We start from the raw sequence: 21,630 nt of genomic DNA on the forward strand, positions 1-21,630 counted from the left end.
CCCTTTATGACTTAGTCCTTCAAGTATCTCTGTATCACCCCCCCTCTTTTATTCAGATCATTCACAATCATGAATATTGAGGTTACTCTTTTCTAACTCTGTTTTCCCCTTTTCCAGGATACATTATTTCACATTTCCCTTAGCCTCCCCTTCAGGGAATCGTATTGTTTTCTTTCTCAGACTGTTAAAGTTAAATTTCAACAGACGTCCTTTCTCTCACAGCTTTCTCTGTATCACTGAGACGAGTTAGCCTGTTTTAATAATGTTTGTTCGGATCTTCCCGTGCCTCAGGGCTTCCCGTTACGTTGCTCTTCATCGGAAAACCTCTTTGGACTTCTTACAGGCTTCACGTCAGCTTTGCTTCACCACCACATGGCTGTTCCGCTTTCCTCAGCGTCTCTTCACATTTACTGTTCATTCGTCCACTCAGCGACTCATTAGGGTAATGGGGAGCCGTGCAGCTTGCTGCGGCTGCCCAGTGGGGGCATTGGTGCTGTTTTACGGGCCTGCTGCCCACCATGATTCACCTGAGGTCACACCACCACGTCTCAAGCCTCCCTCGGCTTTCACGTTCTCAGGCTCTCAGCTTCGTAAGCCCCATTCGGCTCATTCCTTTTCATCCTCGTGGCTACGCTGGCTTCTCTGCGTTCTCCTTCCTACCCCCCAGCAAATTTGTATTTCGTGGGCTTTGCATCCCATTGTTGATCTGCCTCCTTTTTGGTCACGTAACCTGGGAACTGTTCCTGCTTGGCAAAAACTTCTTGCGCTACTTGCCCATCTTCTCACTTCCTGTCTGGCGAGTCTTCATATTTCAATACACTCATCTCGGTGGATTGGATACTTCGGCTTAAAGAGACTTTTTATTTTCTTCCAAATCCTTGTCCCCAAAGGGGAAATCTCTCCCAGTGAGGTCCCACTTAACTCATTCCCTAGAGAGGGTGTTGCCGAGCAGGCTCACCTCCCTAGCTTCACAGGGCGGGATCCTCCTTGGGGAGAAGGGGAGAATTCCCTCAATTCGCCATAGTGCCTAACTGAAGAAATGTGTAAAATACCATTGCAATGCGGAAACACATTGAGTTGAACACCTAATACATGGAAGCACTGTGGTGTATTTGGCAGTGTGGCATATTGAGTGTCATCTCATTAAAATAACCTCAGAATATTTTAGTAAGAACCTGATAGTCTAACCAAAACTCTGGCTTGCTTGAGCAAAACATCGATATTCTTGTGTAGAAACCTGGCATTTAACCGTGGTAATTCTGTTTTTTTCCTGTGATCGTACTGATTGTATTATAATATTTACCAGAGGAACAATTACGTGCATTATTTCTTCTGGACCACTGTCATTTAATCTCATGGCACAATAATTAAGGATTGTAAATTCTTTTGGTATACCATTCATGTTTATGGAACTGCTTCTCTGGTCATAGATTCATTTATGTAGCACACCCACTTTCTGTGTCTAATAGTGTTTCCATCAGGTGAACGATTTTCAGGGGACACCTATAGTTGCGAAATAAATAACTTTCTTTATTGGTAATGTTTGTGTGACACTGTACATAGCACACCAGCGCTTCAGGTCATTATGGAGACACTGGTGTTGGAAGGGGAAGGCCCCATGAAGCTGGTTTTCTGTGCTGCAAATGCTGTGTCTTGGTTCCAGTTCTGGGTTGCCGGTTCTCCAGTATTTTCTGGGCTCTGAGCCTTTTGACTATGCGTTTCAACTGTATGCATTGCTCTGTCAGTATGCAAGTCAAAAACCAATATACTAATCTCTGTCCAAACCAAATACTCTATCCCTACCACTAAGAAATAAACCAAAAAAGGATTCAATAAGCTTCTTATCAAAGCCACCAGGAGAATGACTCCCTTCTCCTGGTCTACCTGGAAGAGTTTTGTGACGAGGGAGATGACGCCCGAAAAATAGTTTACTCTTGGTTCTCTGGGTATCACTACTCCCAACCAATACATGACTCTTTGGGCTGCCTGGACCCCACCCAGCTTTCCTGCAATTCCTGTTACCTGTAACTTCACTGGGAAGCGTTACTGGTTCTTCCCGGGGTCTCCGGTTGGTGTGAGCTCTGCATCCATTCAGTGCATACTGCTGTTTTCCTCTTCTTTGGTTGTGGCAGGTCCACTGAGCCATTGGTGCAGCACACTGTGTGTTTTAGGGACCGCATGGTCCACCTCAGAGAGCCCACGCCACTGCTGGATTCTTTCTGCCTCTGCAGCGAGTCGGGTTTACTACAGCTCGCGTGATTCCTTACAGCTTCTTCTTCCGAGACCGACTGTCTCTCAACGCTTTGGCCAGCTTGAGTTTGAATTTCCTGGGCCCTGCAGGACAGGTGCCAGCTTACCTTGCTGCTCTTCTTACTTCTGAAAACCTCTAGTCCTTCTTCGGTTTTTACTTTATATTGCTGGGCCCGCCCCAGCGTAGCATCACAGTGTGTTGTCAGTGCCTCTGATGTTATCTTCTTGCCTCCTGGTGGCCACCTCAACACAGTACTTTGTTAATCCCTACCACTCTTGTTCTGTAGGTTTCTTCGGTTCTTCCTCATCTCAGTCCTACTTGGTTTTACAGGTGAGATAGAAGAGACTTCACAATAACATACAGTAGTAGTCTCAGGTTGGGAGGGAGAGGGAGTCAATAGGGCCATGGCTTCTGGGCAAAAGGGTTTAGGAAGGTCTTTCACAGAACGGGAGTCCTTATCCCCATGATGGGAGTCCCTCCCTATGAGGTTCTCCCACTTTTTACCACCACTAGGGGGACTATTGGGTAGCGGCCTCACCTCCCTAGCCTCATAGGGAAGGGCTCCCTTCTGTGGGGAAGTGAGACCTGTGAATCATCACACTATACAGTAGCAAAGTCCTATGAATTTACTCGGGAGGATAGCTCAGGGGCAAGGTGCAGTGCAACACAAGTTCCATCCCTGGTTCTGCGCTTAGAAACCTCTGGGTATTAAGTGCGTTATAAATAACCAATTACAATTACTTAACACTGCACATGTCCTTGAGTCAACGACACAATTTACTAAAAAGGCTGCTATTCACAATGAATGCTGTGCCATTGCTGGGGATCTTTAGGTTCTCTGAGGGCCTGTCAAAACTTTATGTAACCCTTTATAAATCTGGGTTCTCTGTTTTTCATTAACCACTATTGGCCCAGATGATTTGGGCTCTTCGTGCCTCCAACAGGAAATGGGCTTGAAGGCCCACTAGTCTCATGCTCTTAAAATGGTGTGGAGATCTGTGAACATCAGGGAATCCTAAACCATGAGCGTCAGATAAGAGCCTCCCTGCATCCCTGCACGGAGGGTAGAGAAGAGCAAGAGAAAAAAGTTGTTGCCCAAGCCCAGGAGCTGCCACTCTTTCACTCAGTGCAGAGGTGTATGTATAGTGCCAATAGGCGCCACCCCGCTGCTCTGCCCCTTTGTCTATCCTCTCAACACAGTGAGAAAAAAGGGAAAGGAAAGAACAAGATGAGCCTACTTCAGCTGCATGCGTTTCCCAGTCTCTACTCACAATGGAGTCAGAACAGCAAATCTTCCAGCTCCCTGCACGTCTTCTGCGTAGCTTGCTTGCCCCAGATGTCGCCTGTGCTCAAAGATTAAATCAAAATCCTCAGTGTCTCTCCGGTCCGGTGCAAAAGCAAAACTACCTACTCTGGCATGTGAGAGTTCTGTGCACTGCACCAATAGTACGCCTTAGGGTGTTAGATAAAACAATGCAGGTACTGCATGCTGCATATAATTGGTCAGTACAGGGATACGCCTATTTTCTACCCTCGTCTTCGGATACACACAGCTTCTGTGCTCCCCATGTGGAAGGTAGTGGGTAAGCGCAATGTGTGCGCTCCAGCACCTCCACTCTCTACAGCAGGCCGTCCAACTCCAGGCCGTGAGGGTCAGATCCATGTTGGGTTTTCAGGATACCTCTCATTAATATTCATGAGGTACATTTGCGTACAATGATTCTAAATGTATGCACATTTTCCATGAGGTACATTTGCGTACAAAGATTCTAAATGTATGCACATTTTTCTTCATGAATATTAATGAGGGATATCCTGAAAACCCATCAGGATCCCAGCCATCGAGGCCTGGAGCTGGACAACCCTGCTCTAAACCATGAGTAACGCTCACGCAGTAGGAGCAGAGTGTTCCCTATTTGCCACCATGGTTCTGCGCCGGATTTGTATAGAAACACTTTGTCACCTCATCTGCCCTATCAGATGCATGAATCATAGTGAAATAAACAGCCTCATCCTCTTCAATGATTCACCTGCAGGAAGCTGTGTCAGACCTACCGGCCCCTCGCGGTTTTCTTTTTCGTTTTTAGGGCTCCCTAATGCATTTTTTCTTTTTTCGGAGGAATGAAATCACTAATAGTTTACTTGAGAAATGTATTGGTTTTTTTCAGTTTGGAAAAGGGAAAACTATGAATTTAAATGAGGGTCAGTGCCCATGTGAGAATTTAGAGAATGCTCCGGTCTTCATCCATTCGAACATTATGAAATGGAATGGAAATGGCAAAAATGTAAATGTACATTTTATGAGGTTTGATCCCATGTAATATATCCTAATATAAATGGTAGTAAAATGTATTGGTGTGTTTATTGCCACTCAGCAACATATCTATAGGTATTTATCACTTGATATGGATTCAGAAAAGGTACCTTTAATATTTACTGAGGCAGTCCATAAGATGTATCTTTTTATTGCATTTATTGCTAAATGTCTTTATTAGCTACTATGCTGAAGATGTGTCTTTGCAACTTGTGTGTGCCCACAGTGAAAAGCAAGAGAACAACAAATATAGAAAATACCATCTAAAGGGGTTTTCAAATCAACCCTAGTGTATTTGCATTTTTTTACATTGTAAATGCATTTATTTGTCTGGGTTTTACTGTGTTTTGCTTGCTCCCCTTTTATCTTGATACATACACAGGAGCATCCTGGCGTTTTACTCCAGGTGGAAGCACAGCCACTTTATGGTTATTCTACCTACAGTTCAATTTGTTCATCCAGGTATATCCCAGGTATTCCTCTATTCCCGACCTCCCCCACCACTTACATGTACTTTCCCAGCCCCCCATATTTTTCTATGTGTTTTTTGTAGAAAATTAATCATTAAAAAATGTTTTAAAAAAGACTGTCAATGAAAGGACTTTGTACCAAACAACCATAGCTCAGCCACCGCCATGCACTTCTCATGTCCCCCGATTGACTTCGGTAAGTCATATCTTCAAAGGCACGTTTCCAGTATTTTTGTATTGGCACTTACATAAAACTTAAAATGAGCACGCCCAGTTTGTGTTAGTCCATTTCGTGCCTTATTATTTTATTTTTTCATTTCAAAATGTGATGAGCAGTGCATGGCAATATGGAAGTTGTGGTTATGGTTGCTTAAGAAGCCATAACTGGTACATTTAATTGGCGTTGTTGTTTTTAAGTTGCAACCATAATATCCCACAAATATGCTCACTGAATTACAATTTTTATTTAGGGGAAACTTCATTGTAAAGGAGATGGATGGAGGATTTTTGAAGTGAAAGACAGTGTGGGTGATTGGGTGGAAAGGAGGCAGGTTGATGTAGGCTTTATCCATGTTTTCAATGCTTTCATAGAGGCTAGAAAGTCGTCTAGGTCACAGATGTGGCTCGGGTGAGTGTTTCAGAGATTGTACACCTGGCCTGACAAGGCAAACCACATTTTCTTGTGATGCAGATTATAGGTAGAATTAGTAGTCTCTTGTTGGCTGATCTGAAAGATCTTCATGGTGTGTGTTTGTTAAATTTCTCAATGATAAAGCTAGGGCTGGTGCCATAGTATTTCTAGTGTATGATGCAAAGGGCCTTGAATTTCTTTCTTTGTAGAATAGGGAGCCAATGGAGTGATCGGATGGCCGGTGACGTGGTTGTGGCAGCAAAGGCAGAATCTGAGACAAGCAACCAAGTTTTGAATTAGTTGTTGTCTATGAATTTATGTGGGGTCGGGGAGAGGAAAATGCTATTGCAGTTATTGAGACACCATTGTCATTTTGTGATTGATTGGGAAGAGGTCAAGCATGTGGTGGAGAGATCTGAGGAAGCTAAAAACGTTTTACGTGAGCAATTTCATTTGGACATCAAAGGTTAGCTCCAAGTCGATAATATCTCCAAAGTGTTTGACATTTTGCACTGCAGATGAGGAAAAGACCCAGAGACTGTGGTTACATTTTTAGAGGCCTGGTTTGAGGATCCAAGTTAAAAAACGATAATCCTGGTTATGGCTGTTTGAATTGAAGTCTGTTGGCATTCATCCATTTGGAAGCCTTTGCCATGCGTTCTGTAAAGTTGGTTCTTGAATTGTTGGGGACATCTATGAGACAAAGAAGTAACTGTGTTTTAGCCACATCTGCAAAGAATCAGAGATTGTAGTAGCTGATAAATGACAGTGTGTACAGTCAATATTGTTGAAGAGTTGGGAAAGAATGGAACCATCAGGAACTTTGCAGGGTAAGGCTAAGTCCTCTGATTTGAAGGGTGATGGAGTGATTGACTGAATGTGTTATAATAGGAAGGGCCTGATCAATGCAAGGGCTCGTTTTTGAATCTCTTGCCAGTGTCATTAGCCTCAGAGAATTGCATGGTCGACCGAATTAAAACATTTAGAGAGGTCCGCAACAATCAAGGCGCAAGTGCTGCGAGTATCTGAGTGTGTTCTGGTCTCGTCGGTTACTGTTATTGAGAGATTCTATTCCTGTCCCTGGATGGTAGCCACCACGATGATGATGGAGAGTGCTGTTGCTTTCTTTGGATGGTTGGAGAAGGGCATTTATTGCTCTCTCCCAAAGTTTGCCTTGAAATGGTAGCTGCAAGATTGAGGTGGAAATTCCATCGATCTGATGGATCATTGTCATTTTGTTCAGAACAGGGCGGATGACAGCATATTTGTTCTTTTGGTACACCAATTGTACAAAATGACGTGTTGATTAGAGAACAAAAGTCATCCTGGATGAGTATGTCAAACGGTTTGAAGAGGAGTTTGTTGTGGGCAGTGTTTTCTGGGAGAGCCTGCAGGTTTGCAAGAATTTAACAAGTTAGTGACGGGCTCTAAGTTAAGAGAGCAGGTGTCAAGTTTGGGAGTAGGGAGATGTCACCTGACTCTAAGTCTGGAGTGGTTCTGATGATCGTTTGATGATTTTTGAGGAGAACAAGCAAGATAGGCTCTTACATAGCTGTTTGGATGGGTCAATGTGATTGGAAGAAGTGTTGGAGGCTGTTGAAGAGTTCTTTCCCAGTGTTCTTTAAAGAAGAAAGGCAGTTGCAGAAATAGTATTTATTTTCTTCTGTGATCAGTATTTAGCGTGTGACAGTCTGAATCGTGGTATGATTGCGGCTTGGGGCAGAAATGAATGGGCCATTTCTTCTCACGCTGTAGCTAGCTTTTTTGAAAACTGAAGGTGAAATCACCTATTAGGTTTAAGAAATCAATAATCGCTTAAAGGAAAGTTGGATTTGGTGTTGTGGGTTTGTAGATGAGAACAAATTTATAGGAGAAGGATGGTAGCAGTATACATTTAAGCAGTAAGGATTCAGAGTTTGGTTAAGTGAATTGATGTGTCTCATCTTAAGGTCTTTAAAAATGATGGCGACATGTCCACTAATTCTGTCAATCTGATCATTGTGGAGAAGTTAGAATCGTGATGTACGTGCTTTGTTAGGATAAAGCATTAGGAGTTTCAAAGTCAGGATTCTGTGAGGAAGAGCAAATTATTATTGCTCGTCGATGAGTAGGTTGCAAATGAAATGTTTGTTCTTTACAGTTTATCTGGCATTGGTGAGAAAGTCTCTGATATGTGGCAGTGTACTTTAGGAGATGGACAGGTTGGGGGGTGCAGTGTTTCTAGTGGGGGAGAATGATCAAGGAGCCTATCAACGTATGCACTCACATGGGTAGGAAAGCGCACGTGCACTCGCGCACACTAAATGTATATACACATGGGTAGGATTCAGGCTACACACACACAGACACATGTATCACATACACAAATACCTGGAAACTAAAACACGAACACACTGATGAAATTAACAGTGTACATGAAGTTAAATCACTTTCACAACCTCCACAATGATACCTATGAATAACTGAAAAACAAAAATCTGTCAAATAGGCACCACTGCCTCTAAAATATTACGAGCGAGATAAATGTTCAAATGCTAACTTAGACATTCGTTTGTCCCTCATAAAAGCACGAGAGCATATGTGCTTTATAAGTTTTCTGGTCTTACATCGCTGTTTTACAGCAATCCCCTGTTTGTGACTAAATTTGTTGAATCATTCAGACTTTTTATTAATCCAAAGTAATTCCCTCGTCCATGTAACACAGTATAATGTGGTTCTTTGTACATGTCTGTATCCATACTACAAATCGCATCTAATATGTCTGACTATTTACTGCCACAGTCTACAACCCCCAAAATGTCAGTTTTAGTCCAACTTCATATTTACGCCTATCTATGGAGTCTTGTGTTGTAAACAATCAATTTACAAATCCCCAGTGATCATTATTTTACACAGTTCTCCATCATCACCTTGCACCATTAACCACGATTAAAAGTAACTTGCAGATAAGAAGATATAATCGTGTGGTTACTGCTTTAGTACAACAATACTAATTGCTATCACAAAACATTGCAACAAAATAATACATGTAACAATCACCAAAATATAAAACACTAAAGCAATGCACAGTAGAAAAATTAGGAAAACCATACAGGAAGCTCTGGCTACACAAAAACACATACTAAAGCGATAAGTCCCCAGAAATATGTTTTCCTACCGTAACATATTGACATACTAATAAGACCGCTTAGCTCTGGACCTTAGCACTCAGGATATGTAATACATAGAATTTGATGTATGTTTGAACGGAAGCACCTACTGTCCGACAAGCACACAAGCAAGTATTTAAATATGTTAACTGATAAATGTCCTAGCAGACACCAACTTTACACATATTAATGTCACTATAGTCACAGTCCTCCCCTTGTGTGACTGCATTTTACAAAGTTACACACACTTATCAGTAGTGCACAGTCAGCAGCACACAAACAGACACAGATGTTCGCACACTCAGCAGTGACAAACACACACACACACATTAAGTAATAGCATTGCTAAAAACATACACATAACAGACACATACATTCTCAGCATTTGCAAACACATGCAATGAGCAACAGCACACTCCACAACACGCACACAACACAAACAGGAAATGCATGGAAACAATATTTTTTTAAAGAGTTGAGGTTTCTGCCAATGCTCAAAAACAAGTGGGCCTGCAAACTTTGGAAATACAGAGATTTTGCTAAAACCCCTCAAACCAGATCAACTGTTAGACAAAGTCCATTGAACTACTTATCAAACCTTAACTCGGACAACGCTACTTCACAAGACTCACCTTAATTGTGGAAATGATGTAAGGTACCTAATATTTAAAATAGCAGTTGTGAAGTATTAATCGAGGTTTGATTTGTAGTGGGATGCACTTTGTGTGTATTAGTTGATTTTGACAAGTGCTTGAACTTTAATGATGGCCTTACACGAACATATGCATCCTTCCTGTCTCGTTAATAACAGTTGTGGATATTGCTGCCGATAGAACCAAAATGGAACTTTGCGTCCTGTTTATTTCATTAAAGTTTTACTTAGAGGACTGTTCTCTTGTTTGTGTAACTGTTAGGATGGGCCTGTCATGCGTTCGAGCCCGTGCTTCCACAGACGTGCCTTTTAATCTCCAGAGTTGCATGTTAATTCATCACTGTAATGCATAGAACCTGGGTAATGACATCATGGTTTCATTAAGGCAGTATTTTCATCCATTTGGGAGCTGCTCTAACCTTTTTTTTTTTTTAAATAATTTTTTATTTTAAAATAATACAATACAAACCAAACTTGCAGCATTATACATTACATTCAGCCTCTGCCCACTTCTGCAGGTCCCGCCACCATATCTCTATTCTTGGCCCATGGCGTTGCTTCCAACTCATAGCTATCCTTCTCTTAGCAAGTACATACGCCAGGTCTCTCAGTTTCCCAAGATGTTTGGTGTTCCGTGGTCTAGGGAACCCTCCCAAGAGGCAGGCCCAGGCCGTGTCAATGGGTAGCAGAACCCCCTTATCTGCCAATTTCTGTGCCACTTCCCCCCAAAAGCCTTCAATCACTGGGCAGGACCAGAACATATGTGTCATGCCTGCGTCTACTTCATCGCATTTCGGGCATGCTTGTCTGCCTGCGTTCGCAAACTTAGCTATTCTCTTCGGGGTCATATATGCTCTGTGCGTGATGTACAGCTGTATTTGCTGCAATCTGGCATTCCTGGACACTTTCTTATGGTATCCCATGGCCCGCTCCCACATCCCATCAGTCATCTGTACCCCCACTTCCGCTTCCCAGTCAAGCCTCAGATCCATCAAATCCTTCCCCACCCGGGTCATCACCACCTCATATAATCTAGAGATCTCATACCCGCCCTCTGATATATCATATATCGTTCCGATCAGTGCATCCGGATCTTCCGCCAGCACCGTCTCCGGCCAAGTTTTGCGGATGATCTGTACTAGCCTTAGGTATGTAACATATTGGCCCCCGTGCAACCCTGTTTCTTCACCCAGGTCTACGAATTCTTTAATGGCCCCATCCTGCCATATGTCTCCCAGTGTGGCCAGTCCAACCGTTTCCCAATACGTCCTGATAATTTTCCTGAGCTGGCTGTCCCCCATAGCTAGGGAGACCAATGGCACATGCGGGGAACACGGGTGTGGGCTCTCAATCAGCTGGCACATTCTACGCCAAATTCTCCACCCCAGCAGCAACATACCTGGGCATCCTTGCAAGTCCGACCTAGGGGCCCAGACGACCTCCTTTAAATAAAACGGGGCGCAGTCCCTCCCAACCAGTCTAGACTCAGGAGTTTCCTCATCTGAGAGCCATCTGGTCACGTATTGCAGCTGGCTGGCCACATAATAGGCCTCAAAGTTTGGCAGCTTGATGCCTCCCCTATCGTGGAAATTTTGAAGTTTCCACAAGGCTACCCTGTTGCGGATGCCGTGCCACAGGAAGTCCCTGCATACACTATCAAGTTTGACAAAGAACTTCCTGGGTATGAAATATGGTGTATTACTGAAAAAGTGCAAAAGCCTGGGCAGGACCACCATTTTAAGCATCGCCCCCCGGCCCACCATTGCCAGCGGCAGCTTCTCCCAAAACCGCATACACTCGCGGATTTTCTTTACCGCCGCCTCGGCATTGTGCAAGTGTTCTTCCTTCACAGCATGATATACATCAATTCCGAGGTAGCGGAAAGACTCGGTCGCCCAGGGCACGGGCAACACCGGCAACCGTTCCAGAGGGACTCCAATAAAGCTCCCCAACGGAAACATACTTGATTTGCTGGGATTCACCGCTATGCCGGACAGCTCCGCATACTTTTCCATGACCTCTAAAATGTACTGGAGGTTTTCCTCCGGACACCTCAGGTACAACAACAGGTCGTCAGCATATAGGGATATCAAATGGTTCTCTCCTCCCACCTCGATGCCAACCAGGTCATATTGCTGTCTAAGGTACACCGCCAGGGGCTCCAGGGCCAATATGTACAGCATTGGGGACCAGGGGCATCCCTGTCTGGTGCCTCTGCTAAGTCGCCACCTTTTGGATATCACAGATCCCGTGCGCACCCTGGCCAGTGGCGCGCTGTACAGCAGTTTCGCCCACCTCACATAGCCAGGCCCAAACCCGTACCTCTCCAAGGCCGCTAGCAACCACGGCCACCTCACTGAATCAAATGCCTTAACTGCATCTAGGGACACCACCACCATCTCTTCATCGCTTCTATTCCCCTCTTCAATCACTCGGTGAAGTCGCCTGTGATTGTGAGTTATGTTCCTGTTGGGGACATAGCCCGTCTGATCCGGGTGTATCAGTTTACTGATGACCCTACGTAGCCTGTTGGCCAGGACCGCCGTAAGGATCTTGCTGTCCTGGTTCAGCATCGACAGCGGCCTATAAGATCCACAGCTTTGTCGGGGTTTATTAGGCTTGGGGAGCGGCACTATCAGCGCCTCTCTGAGCGTTTGCGGTAACCGACCCTTCTCGAAAGATTCATTGAACATTTCTAGCATCGGGGGGAGTACCTCTGCTCCATACACTTTATAAAACTCACTAGGGAGTCCGTCCGTACCCGGGGTCTTACAAGTGGGCAATCCCTTCACTACCTCTTCCAGTTCCTCTAGTGTGATAGGCGCGTCCAGCTCCTCTCTTTCCTCCTCACTAATCCTGGGCAGCTCTATGTCTTCCAGTGTAGTTCTGATCTCTGCCTGATTTTCTCCCCCTATGTCCTCATACAGTGCTTCATAGTAATCAAGGAAGGCTGCATTAACTCCTTCTTGGGTGTCCACCTCCTCTCCGTCCTCTCTAACCATCATCCTAATCGGGGGCCTAGGGGTTTCTCTCTTATATAGCCATGCCAGTAGGCGGCCAGTTTTGTCTCCACCCGCATGCTGCCTCTCAACATATTTTCTATAGTTAAGGTTACAAAGCCTCTCCCAAAGCTCCGAACACCGCTGCTGCAGCTCAAGTACTAGGTCTGCATCCCCTCCTGCCTTGCTACATTCGCGCTCCAGTTGTCTCTCCGCCTTCTCTAACTCCATCAGAACCCCACCCTGCAGGCCCTTCGACTTGGAAATAGCGTCCCCCCGTAACACTACCTTGAATGCCTCCCAAAGTGTGCCTGCCGAATCTACACTGCCCGTGTTAACCTCAAAGTACCGCTGGATCGCCTCCCTGATGTCCTCCCTGAAAACCGTGTCCTTAAGCGCCTCCGCACGGAGGCGCCATGTAGGTATTCGTGCACGAGGGCGGCCATACTGCCAGGTCAGCACTAAGGGCGAGTGGTCCGATAGGACCCTTGCTTTATATTCAATTTGAGTGGTCGCCAACACCACTTCTGACGTGGCAAAAAAATAATCCAATCTCGTGTGTAAGCGCTGTGGGGCAGAGTAGTGAGAGTACTGCGAGGTACCAGGGTATTTCAGTCGCCAAACATCAGCCAGCCCAAAGTCGCCCAGTAACGTCTGTAGTACTCTGGCCGCCGGGGTGGGCCGATCAATCCTATCATCGGACCTATCAGCCCTTGGGTCGAGAACACAGTTAAAATCCCCTCCCCAAATGATCGCTCCCCCCACACATGTGCCCAGACGGGTGCATAGGGTCCTGAAGTATGCAGCAGCATTCTGATTGGGGGCATATGTGTTAATAATACAAACCTCTCTATCCTCCACCAGGGCTCTGAGCATAACCAACCTGCCCTCCGTGTCCACCTCCTGCCACGTGACTCTGAACGGAACGTGAGGTGCTACCCAGATTAACACTCCCCTAGCATAGGCAGAGTACGGGGAGCCCACCACCATGCCACTCCACTTTTTCTCCACCAGTTCTAACTTGTGTCGGTTCAGGTGTGTTTCTTGCAATAGTGCGATGTCAATCCTCTGCCTTTTGAGGTACAACATAACTTTATTCCTTTTTAAATAACTATTAAGTCCCCTGACATTCCAGGTGACAATCTTAAGGTCTCCCATGGCAAGTTCGTTCCCCCCTGCCTCCCATGTAGCGACCCCCAACCGCCCCCATGACACAGATAGCGTTTTGGTCCAGTAACTCCTCATATAAGCTCAAACTCCCTTCAACTATATACACAACTAAACCCCAACTCCCCTCCCCTCCCCCCACCCGTGCCTTCCCCAACATCACACACCCCAACTGCTGCCCAGCTCCAGCTTCAGAGCTCAGGCACCCCCACATCTAGCTCCGCAAACACCGATCGGCGAACGGAGCCCAGTAGGGTGAGGTCACCCTAGTGGTCACCCAACTAAAACTATTGTGAGGTAGAGAGTATCGCCCCGTAAGGCTCCCGATCAAATAAGAGTTCACAGTGTCCTGACAAATAGTGTCATCTGACCTTCTTTACCGAAAGTGTCACACCGACTATATTCAAGTCCCACGAGCCACGCCATCTTGCGACACCATGTTATGATTCCCGTGTCTCTTCCGAGTCCTTTCTGGGCCGAGCTTCTGGTTCCTGGGGGCATCCATGCGCATCGAGCCATCCCATGGCATCCTCCGGAGTTTCAAAAAACAAGGTTTTATGTGCATGGAAGACCTTCAATTTTGCAGGATAGAGTAACATATATTTGTGGCCCGCTTCTCTCAGCCTCCGCTTTACAGACCCAAAGTTCATGCGACTACGCTGTACAGTCAAAGTATAATCTGGATAAGCCGTGATGTTTGCCGCTCCTCTCGTGATCGTCCCTCCTTTGCGGAAGTATTCCAGTATCCTCTCCCGGTCGCGGTAATTAAGGATTTTGGCGATCACAGGCCTAGGCGGGTTCCCGGGAGGTGGCCTCCTAGTTAGGGCTCTATGTGCTCTTTCTACCGCAAATCCTTGAGATAGGGCCCCTCCAGATATCTCCTGTAAGAGCATGGATTCGATAAAATCCGTAGGGTCACGGCCCTCCATCCCCTCCGGTAGGCCCACGATGCGGATGTTATTGCGGCGGGCTCGTCCCTCAGCCTCCTCCGCTCTGCTCTCCAGGTTGCCCATCCTTTGTGTCAGGGCATGCAAATCGGCCTTGTGAGTGGCGCAATCTGCTGTATTCGGGCCAACTTCTTTTTCGAGGGCCTCCGTGCGCTCCGCCAGGGTCCTGACATCTTGTCGTAGCAGATTAACGTCCTCTTGGACCTCTCCAACCTTGCGATCCAGTGCAATCTTCAGTTCCGTAACGGCCAGTTCCAACTTGGATTCCCAGGCCGCCCTCAGTTCCACAATCGCCGCCAGGATTTCTTGGTTGGTGCACGAAGATGTCGCGCCACTCCCAGCCAGCGCTTCCTTACTTTTGGTAGTGTCCTGGCTCGGGGGAGTTCTAGTGAAGTCATCTAAGGTAGGCTGTTTCCCCTTCGGCCGCACCGGCCTGTTCGACATGGCTCAGAAAATCGATCGGTTGCTAAAGTAGCAAGTTTGTGTACAGTGCACCGTCACAGCTAGGCCACCGCACAACTCGCCTCTATTCCAGTCCCGGGCCCCGGTCGGCCATTTTGAGTCGCCCTTTGTTCGCGGAGTCTTTTAACACATAGCCACCGATCTCCGTCGCTGTTAATCCGATTCTCTCCAAAAGTTCACAATGCGTGGCCAATACCTTCGCACACCATCCTGTGTATCGTCGGTGGTCAGCGATACGTCGTACCGCACATATTTGCCCGGATCGTTGCAGGATCTCGGGAGCTCCTCCGGGATGCGTCCTCTTACATGGCTCTCGTAGCCACGCCCCTAGCTGCTCTAACCTTAAGTACGATGGTTGTAGCTTTGAGGAGAGGTTTATTGTTTCAAAACATTAACTGCCGTTTACAGACCCGTGAAAATGTGATCTTTTCGTTGCACATTTCGAGAACATTGTCTATAGTTTCCTTTAATGTGAGTTATATTCATTTTGGAGCAACTGCATCATCAGATTAATTGTTACAAAACTGCTCATTGCATTTAATAGTGCTTAAATTTATATTTTCTGTGTCGTGATGGCAAGGCGCTGAAATGAAATGAAGTATGGTTCTATATAAACATCACTCCTCCTATTCATTCTTTCCTAGCTGCCTGTTGCAATCAACGCCCAGACTTGTTTGGCTGTGCTGTTGCTCAAGTAGGCGTAATGGATATGCTGAAATTCCATAAATTTACCATCGGCCATGCCTGGACCACTGATTATGGCTGCTCGGATACGAAAGACCATTTTGAATGGTTGTATAAGTAAGTTTCTAATTCTTCTTTATATCACAGATTTACCTTTGTCACTAGATCTGTTTTATTTGATTTGAAGTAGGGTCTTCATTTATGTATTTGTTTTGCAAATGCTTGAAATGACTGTTCTTTTCCTATTAGTTGTAAGGTAACGTCCTGCAGAAACCTGTAATTGTATTAATAAGCTCATCTTGGGAAAATGTTGCCAATGATTATTAATTATCTTTAAAAATACTGCCTCCATACAGATGCTTGACATCTTTAAATGTGCAAAGTACCACAACCTTTTTACAGTCAGGCATTGTGTATATTAATCAAGACTTACAATTTTTGCAAACATAGAATATGTTAATCCTAATTGATACCGGCTTACCTTAAGCCTATTTTCCACAAAATAAATTATCACATCTATCTTATATTTAGTATTTTTGAAAACATTTTTGTTACCATGGTGGCCCACCATTTTCTGAGCTGCTTTCAAGCCCTTGAGGGGGAAGTGACTTAAGAGGAGGAGGAGGAGAAGTGCAGTCTGCCGCTCTAGAGGCAAGGTGTCAAAGTAAAAGGTTGTATTTTCTTTTACTTCACACCAACATGTTTACTTAACTTTTCATCCTGCCTTACTAATAGTAGTATTACCAGGCTTGGTGCTGGTATTGGTAGAAATAATACTACCAACGGTAGTAGCACTATTACTATCAACAGGAATGTTACTGATACTAATAACCCCCCCCCCCCAGCCAATCCAGAATAGGGCAGTGAGACTTATCCTTGGCCTCAAGCCCCGAGACTGCATCTCCCCTGCCCTAAACACTCTTCACTGGCTCCCGGTTGCTGCACGGATTAAATATAAATCCCTCTGCATCAAGGCTGTCTGGGGCCGGGGACCACGCTATCTCCAACTTGCTATTACGAAATATTCTCCCTCCAGACCTCTACGTTGCTCTGGAACCAACTCTCTGTGTGTGAAGCTTTTCGCTAAACAGGGCAGGAGTCCGATCTCTTGCTTCTGCTGGCTCCCTCTTGTGGAACAACCTCCCCTTCGCCTTGAGCCGGACCTCCTCAAATTCGGAAAGCTTCTCAAGACTTTACTTTTCATTTCATCGTTGCCTTCTTCCCTCCTCTGCTAACCTCACAGTCGCTGTGATTGGTGACTAGGGTCCTTATGTGCCCTCAGGACTCTGGCCTCCCACACCCAATCGCCTCAGCTTCTGCTTCTACACAGCACTTGCATCAGCACGTACTGGCATACGCCATTGCAGGCTTGCACTTACCTGCTTATTGCAGCTCAATGCTCCCTAGCACTTAGTATACTTGGCTCTTACACCTGCTGCTCACCCACCAGTACGGACACTTCAGCACCACCCACACTCCGTCTCACCCTCTTCTCTCTGCACGTTCTGAATACTCACAAGGCAAAGTAGGTTTGTCTTTATCCTCCAGTGTATATTTTGTTTTTCAATCCCATGTTCCCTCACTGTTGCCATGTGGGCGCTTTTTCACTTGTATAAGCACCTAACAAATGCACAATAAATAAATAAAATAAATAGTAACACATGTATTAGTAGTGATAGTAGTAGTGTCTATTAATATTATTATTATCAGTAGGAGTGGTTATGGGCTACATCTTTTCCACTACAAGTTTTGGACCTGTCTCTTTCTCAGAGTTCTCCTCCTCCCATCCCTTTAGTCAGATAACCTCCCATCTCTTGGGGAGTTTCTTTTCCCCTCCTACACCTCTCCCTCACACCCCACTCTATTATCAATCTTTTTTCTTGGCTTAATCTACAATTCCTTTCTCGATCTGAAATATGGCTTACCCCTGTAATATTTGTACCTTTCATTTCTGTTCTCAGAATCTACTAAATGCTCTCACACTCCCTGGCTTCATGTCAGGAGTGGTGGCGTTGGCATCCTCGCATCCTCTTTCACTGTTCATGGTTCAGTCTCCGCTCCTAAACCTAATCTGTACTCCTTTTCCTCTGTTGAATACCATTTCTCCTCATTCTTTAGACCTTTTTCCTCTTGCTTTTTTTTACTATTTATCAACCTCCTAGCCCTATCTCCAGCTTTTACAACGATCTGGACTCTCTTCTCTCCTTTCTTTCTCCATCTCTTTCTATCTTATTTATGCTTTTCTAATGTATTCTCCATCTTTCCACTTCCCACTCATCCTCGCCGCTCTTAGCCCTCCTTTTTCTGTTACTCCCATTCACTCTCCCCCTTATCATATCTGTTTCCTCTCTTGATCTCATCTTCTCTTCCATACTGCTCAATTTCTCTGTGTGCTCACTCCCAATCTATTCCTCAGTCCACTTCCTTCTTCCTTTTTCTTCCTCACTCTCCTTCACTACTCCTCCCTGCACCGCCTTTCTCATCCTGTAGTTGCAAACTATGCTCTTTCTTTCCTGCTTTTCTTCTGTTTTACCTCCTATTCAACGCTTTTCCTCAATTTCTTCTAATCTAGTTGTTTTAGTGTACATGACACTCCTCTCTACTTCTGACCTTCACGCCCCTTCATTCCTTCTCGGAAGCCCTCACAACCATGGTTATCTCCTACTCTCCGGTCTCTTTGCCCCTTCTTCTCTTCACAAAGCAGAACAACACTGCAAGAAAACTCGCTCCCTCTCTGATCACACTACTCTTTCTGCACTACACTCTACAAACTAGTCACATCCACTCTGTGCCATAATATCCTACTTTTTATATCTCACTTCATCTTTGTCAAAGCACCCCTGTTGTCTATTCCAGCTACTCAAGAAAAGGATTTCTCCCTCCCCTCCTGACCCCTAAATGTCTTCTAAACTTCATTCAACTGATTTTGCAGACACTTTCACCCCTAAAGTCTATTTTATTCACTCCTCCTTTTCATCCCCTCTCACTTGTGCCCCATCCTACTCTCTCCCTACTCTCCATCTCACCACACTTCTTTCTTCTCGCTAATTCTGATACTGCTCACCCCACAGCATCTCCATCTGATCCTATCCCCTCATCTCTTATCCCTTATATATATCCTTCCATCATTCCTAGCTTCTCAAACTGTCTGTCTTCATCATCCTTCCCATCCCCGTTTAAACCCACCAATATCCTTCCCATTCTTAAAAACCCTTCTTCCCCTTGTAATTTTCGCCCCATCTCAATCTCGCCTTTCTTCTCTAAACGTCTACAAATCACTGTCTATTCCCAAGTATCATCCATTCGAGGGGATTGGGTCCTCCGATGTATTCCATATCAATGACCGGTAATGTCCACAGCTGTGCTGCTTCGGAAAATCTTTGGCGTCTGCGTCCTGCATCGATGACGTCGATGTGCCGTCGCCGAGGACCTCCTCCGACGGCCGACGTCACCCGATGTGATAAGTAGGACGCACGACGCCCATAGCCTCAGTTCCGTTTTTTCCGCGAACGTGTTCGCTTCGTGAATCTCGGTACGCCTCGACTCGTTGGAGTTGCTGTTTTCTATTCTCGGTTCGTTGGACCTGTTCGGTTGGTTGTGTAGACCTGTTTGTGGCGATGTCTTTCTCATCTTCGACCCCGCGTCCGGGCTTCAAGAACTGCGGGGACTTTGGGTCCAAGATGTCGGTCACAGACTCGCACGCCTGCCTCTGGTGCCTCGGGGAGGCCCACGATACGGACGACTGTGTCGACTGCCAGTCGCTCACTGTGAAGGCCTTGCGGGAATGCAAGAAGAAGCTGTTGGTAGGCTGGGTGTCTAAGCCCCGGAAGTCGAGGTCTGCGGGGCTTTCGACTGATGACTCGAGGGGTGACTCTCTGTGTCGGAAGTCCGGTGGGTCTCCTTCCAGGAGTCGGTCTCGCCACTCCTCCGCCTCTTCTAGGCATTCCAGGAAGCGCCGGCATAGGTCGCCTTCCCCGTCCTCTTCTGAGGACTCCGCCCGTCGGCGGGTCGCTTATCTCTCCATGCAAGCGACTCCAGAGGAATGGGCTTCCTTCGGGAAGCAGATGCTAGCGATTCTGGAATTGCAGGGCACCGGTCCGTCTGCACCTCCGAGTGGGGTCGGTCAGCACCGGTCAAGAGACACCACCCGTACGCCTTCGGGCTCGGGTGGTCGGCACGGCTCACGGGAGAGGTCCCGCTCGGACAAGGGTAGCCGTTCTCGCCATGCCCGTTCCAGGTCCCGGTCCTCGACGCGCTCGAGACCGCGTGATCCTGTGCCGTCTTCGAAGAAGACGTCGACGATTTCTCTCGAGGTTCCGTCTTCGAGGGGGTCGTCGGCGCCCAGGTTGTCGAGAGACACGCTCGAAGCTCCGGCTTCGAGGACTTTGTCGACGCCGCCGATGCTGGAGGCGTTGCAGCTGACGCCGGCGCTGACTCGTTCGGCGCCCTTGATGCCTTTTCTGTCGACGCCGGCGCTGACTCGTTCGGCGCCCTCGACGCCTTTCGAGGCGATGGTGTCGGAGGGGCCTCGTGGCACGGCGTTTGCCCCTAAAAAGGCTGTGACTAAGGTCCGGCACTGCTTTGGTCCGCAGAGGTCTTCCTCTCCCCACCTGGAGTACATTTCAGAGGGTGATGAAGGCTCTGATGACGGCCTGGTTCCGGTTACGGTTCCAGATGACCTTATCTCGGGCCATAGTCAGTTTGATGACCTGAGGCAGATACTGCATGATGCCAGTGGACTGGACACCTCTCCGGAGGTGGAGTTTTGTCGGCCAGAGCCTGGCACTCATGCCGATTCGTCATATCGGCGCCTTATGTCTCGGGTTACCGAGTACTTGGGTTGGTCAGCTCCCCCAGGGGAGTTCGTTCAGGATCATCTCATGGACATCCTTGATCTCGGTCCACCCACTGACCCGGTTTTGCCTTTTCATATGGCTCTGCAGAGAAGGGTGGCGGCGGCTTGGACTGCTCCGGAGAGTCTCCCCACATTGGGCAAGTCTTTGTCGCGGAAATACCGTCCAGCCAGTAGCGACCCCTGCTACTTGTCTAGGCACCCCACCCCGGAGAGTTTGGTGGTGCAGGCGGCTACGGCCCCGGCAAAGCAGGCGTCGTATCCTACCATCCCTCCGAATAGGGACGACAAACGTTTTGATGGCTGGGCGAAGAAAGTGTTTTCTTCGGGGGGTATGGCGCTTCAGGCGACCAACTCCATTTGTGCCTTGTCTCGTTTCACACACACTCTGTGGAACTGTGTTGCATTAGCGGCTGATCATATTCCCGAAGGGGACGAACGGGATGGTTTCCTTGCTATGGTTCAGGATGGCAAGGATGCTATGTGTGAGGCCGTTCAGTCGGGTTTGGACTTGGCGGATTGTGTCAGCCGGTCCATGGCGGCGAGCACCGTAATGCGCAGGTTTGCGTGGTTGCGGAAGTCTGGGTTCGCTCCCGATGTGCAGTCCCGGCTCCTCAACATGCCCTTTGACGGTGAACACCTTTTTGGCAGCAAGGCTGACGAGAGCCTTGAGAGGTTGCAGACCTCCAAAGCTGCAGCAAAATCGTTGGGTGCTGCAGTTCGACAACCTCCGCCTTTTCGTCCTAGGGGACAGCAATGGAGGGGAGGTTCCTTTCGCTATTACTCGTCCTTCAGTAAAGCGAGAGTAGCTAGCAGTCAAAGAGGCCATCGTAAGAGTGCCAGAGGTGGAAACAGAGGTACTCGAGGTGCCAAGGCCGCTCGGGCAGTTGCCTCTTTGCCCTCAGGCAACGCCGCAGCCGCTACCACTCAGTCATGAGGCCAGGTCCCATGGTTCGCCGGTTGGGGGAAGGCTGGTGCAGCATCTTGTAGAGTGGCAAGCCATTACTTCGGATGTGTGGGTTCTGGAGATCATAACCCACGGCTACTGTCTT

The 21,630-nt window shown here is 46.9% G+C and overlaps 1 protein-coding gene across 1 annotated transcript in view; it reads left to right on the plus strand.

Annotated features, from left to right (window-relative positions):
* PREP (prolyl endopeptidase) overlaps window positions 1-21,630 on the plus strand; it is a 1,557,310-nt gene that overhangs the window by 1,435,054 nt on the left and 100,626 nt on the right. The window contains exon 14 of the mRNA XM_069606586.1: window positions 15,687-15,843. Coding sequence (XP_069462687.1) covers window positions 15,687-15,843 — 157 coding nt within the window. The remainder of the gene's footprint in view (window positions 1-15,686; window positions 15,844-21,630) is intronic.

This window comes from Ambystoma mexicanum, chromosome 4p (genome assembly GCF_040938575.1).
Source record: "Ambystoma mexicanum isolate Mex_15411 chromosome 4p, UKY_AmexF1_1, whole genome shotgun sequence".
Lineage (NCBI taxonomy): Eukaryota > Metazoa > Chordata > Amphibia > Caudata > Ambystomatidae > Ambystoma > Ambystoma mexicanum.